Source organism: Trichechus manatus, unplaced genomic scaffold, assembly GCF_000243295.1.
Source record: "Trichechus manatus latirostris isolate Lorelei unplaced genomic scaffold, TriManLat1.0 scaffold00153, whole genome shotgun sequence".
NCBI lineage: Eukaryota > Metazoa > Chordata > Mammalia > Sirenia > Trichechidae > Trichechus > Trichechus manatus.
The window spans coordinates 1,741,858-1,745,084 of NW_004444089.1; the positions used below are offsets into that span (position 1 = coordinate 1,741,858).

Genomic DNA, 3,227 nt, shown 5'->3' on the forward strand with positions numbered 1-3,227 from the left:
CCCATTGCCGTTGAATCGATTCCAACTCATAGTGACTCTGTAGGACAGAGTAGAATTGCCTCATAGGGTTTCCAAGGAGTGGCTGGTGGATTCAAACCACCGACCTTTTGGTTAGCAGCCAAGCTCTTAAGTACTGTGCCCCCAGGGCTCTGTTCTTTGTAATAGGAGGGGAAAATGAGATCTAAAGAATGATAAGTTGCCCAGAGTCACACAGTGGCTATTAGAAAAGTTAGGATTAGGATCAGTTTTCTTTCGATTATTGACAAGAGTGGGACAATGAAACTTGAATGCTCATCACTGTAATTACTGGTTCCCCAGCTGAAGTGCGGTATGTAAACTGGAAGACAGAATCACCACTGATCAGAGTGGCAAAATTCGTAGTCCCTTTTGACGAGTCTTTCACACTAGAATTTATTCGTTAGGCTCATTCAGATCATGCCTTGATTATCTTACAATAATTTCTTCAGTTCTCTGTCTCTTCCATCTTATGTAATCTATATATGTAATCTATGGAGGCCTACCACATTTGTCTAACAAACAGAGACAGTGGTGAACAGGGCACATGCAGAGTGTGTTGGGTCTGGGGGAAGCTAGACAGATGGGATGCACCGAGTACACGCCACGGGAGAGCAGTATGATGTGCCACAGGGCCTCAGGCGAGAGCCAGACCTGGTGTGGGGAAGGGGAGAGGGTGACTCCTTGAAAAAGCGATCCTGACCCCCAAAAACAAGGGACAAGGGGGGAGTAGAGAATAAGTGTCTCAGGACCCGATGCTTTTTTTGCCTTTGGCCTGGAGATGAGAACTTGATGCATTTCAGGAGCAAGAAGTTCAGTGCTGTTTGGATCAGAGTGAGTGGTGAGAAAGGCCATGTGTCCAGAGGAAAAAGGACCTCATGGGCCCCAGTTAAGAAATTTGGCTTTGTTCCTAAGGGCAAAAAAGGTTTTAAGCAAGGTTTGACGATCACGTTTGTTTCTTACTCGATTTTGAATGTCTCCCTTCAGTTCAGTCTCTCCACTGCAGCAGTGAGCTTGTATGAAGCTTCTCAGGGGTCACACACGGATGGGTCCTCCTAACCAGGAATCAGTTTCAGCATTGAGACCTGTGTAAAGCTGAAGAGTAGCCATTTGTTTTTATCGGGGTCCCAAAGTAGAATTGGTCTGTGTCTGACACCTGGGAATGGTTAAATGATAAATCTGTATAGGATGAATCAGACATTTAGTGTTTACAATGCTTTGGAAAATTTTTAAGCAGAAAAATGCTCAGGAGTATTGAGAAAAACACTACAATGTGGTATACATACACAAAGAGAAAGATCCTAGTAATAACAGAGACATGTAGATAGATACACTGTGCGATGCATAGGACCAGGGACAAACTGTTTCTCTCCCATCCCTGCGATTTATCATGCATAGGGGTTGCTTTTGTTAATGCTTGTATCAACTTCTAAGAAATTTGCGTGAGAGTGTACTGCTGTTACAATCAGATAACATGTTAAAGATTTGTTACCTTACTCAAAGACACATGAACACTTACCAACAGGAATTTCATACCATTGAAACTCCCCAAAGTCATTACTGGCCTTTACCTGAGTGGTCTTCGGGGTCATTCATAATTTTAAAAGAGGTAGGGACAGAAACTAAAACCCTGGAAGGTAAAGGTATCACTTAATACTAGCTGGTAATTATCTGCCATTCTAAAACGGGTAAATTCCCTTTGGCTTTGGACCCCGCCTCATTCAACATTGTTTTCGTAAGAGTGCTACAGTGCAAACATCATGCAACATTGTTACCTTCTCAAAAGGTCAACTTAGTCCCAAATAATTTTATTCTTTATGGTAGGGAAGGAGTTAAATGCAGGGTACATGCTCAATGTTGTAAAAATGTGTGTTTTAAGTAAGACTTCTCTTAAAAAACGAAAACGAAAAGACTTCTTCCAAAGGTTTACGTTTGCTGCTGACTGCATAGAAAATAACTTTCTTGGTTTGGTTCACAACTTTGAAATCTTCCCCATCAGAGGCCACCCAGTAGTGTGTCCTGCCACCCGGGGACAGAAGTCAGGGTGTGTGCTGGGCCCGGTCCATTCTCCATTTGCTTCTGGACTTTCACATCTTGGACTGTGAGACGGAGTCCAGCGTGTCATGCAGGTTATTGTTGTCAAAGTTCTTCTTTTCCTCCTCATCAAACTGGGCTTCAATCTCGGCTGGATTGATGTATGTATAGAATTGAGCCATGATGGCAAATATTACGCAGACAACCAGAAGCAATGCGGCAAATAAAATGTACTCAGCCCACTTCAGAGGAATTGGAGTTGGAGTAAGAAAAACAAATAAGCACAGGTTATATTAATGTAAATATCTCATGCACATTTTCTTGCTATCTCCACATGAAGATACTTTAAATTGTTATAAAAAATCATTTGGCTACTGCCACAGAGGCAGAGTGGCCGGGGCTTGCCACGGGGGCGGAGTGGCCAGGGGCTGCCATGGGGGCACAGTGGCCAGCTTTTCTTGAATGATCTAGTATAGATAACATTTTTCTGACAGCACCGGGGTCCTAAACCACAAGCCTTTATGAAGATAACAGAAAATTTCCAAAAATCCCTAGCCCTAAGACACATAAAGCTGGCCCCTGGAAGCATGGGGACCAAGAGAATGCCAAGCAGTATCCTTGAGGGAATAAAAATGTGCTGAACTGTCCCAAGTTAAGACCGCCGTGTTATCCCTCTTCTTGGCAACACCTTGAGCTTTGAGAGGTGGTGTTAGCACATGGCCTGAGAAGGCCCGGTGAGGGGAGCAGCGAGACTGAGGGGTAAGGGACAGCTCCCTCATGAGGTAGATATGCTGAGTGCTCAAGGACAGAGTTTCAGTACCATAAAGGGCCTCATTTTACTTCAGGTGCAAAACTTAAAACAAGCTCTAGGATGGCATTCACTGTACGTATTATGAAAGTTTCTGGATCAAATGTCTGGTTTGGGGACATGACACCACATTCACTGAAGCTAGGAAAGAGCTTTTCTTTGGTAGTAAACCACGTATGTTAACCCAATCCAGTTATTTTGATTTTCAATTTCCAACCGTATCACAGCCCTGTCTCGCTGGTCTGCCAGTTTTGTCCAGCCATCAGCCCAGATGACCGTGTACATGTGGCAGGGAAGGTGGTCATGGTGACCGTGTACATGTGGCAGGGAGGTTATCATGGTGACCGTGTACATGTGGCGGGCAGGGAGG

At 44.2% G+C, this 3,227-nt stretch overlaps 1 protein-coding gene across 1 annotated transcript in view; it reads right to left on the reverse strand.

Annotated features, from left to right (window-relative positions):
• Nucleotides 1-2,102: 2,102 nt before the first annotated feature.
• Nucleotides 2,103-3,227, reverse strand: part of SLC15A1 (solute carrier family 15 member 1) — a 37,885-nt gene continuing 36,760 nt past the window's right edge. Inside the window, exon 22 of the mRNA XM_012558266.1 lies at nt 2,103-2,291. Coding sequence (XP_012413720.1) covers nt 2,103-2,291 — 189 coding nt within the window. The remainder of the gene's footprint in view (nt 2,292-3,227) is intronic.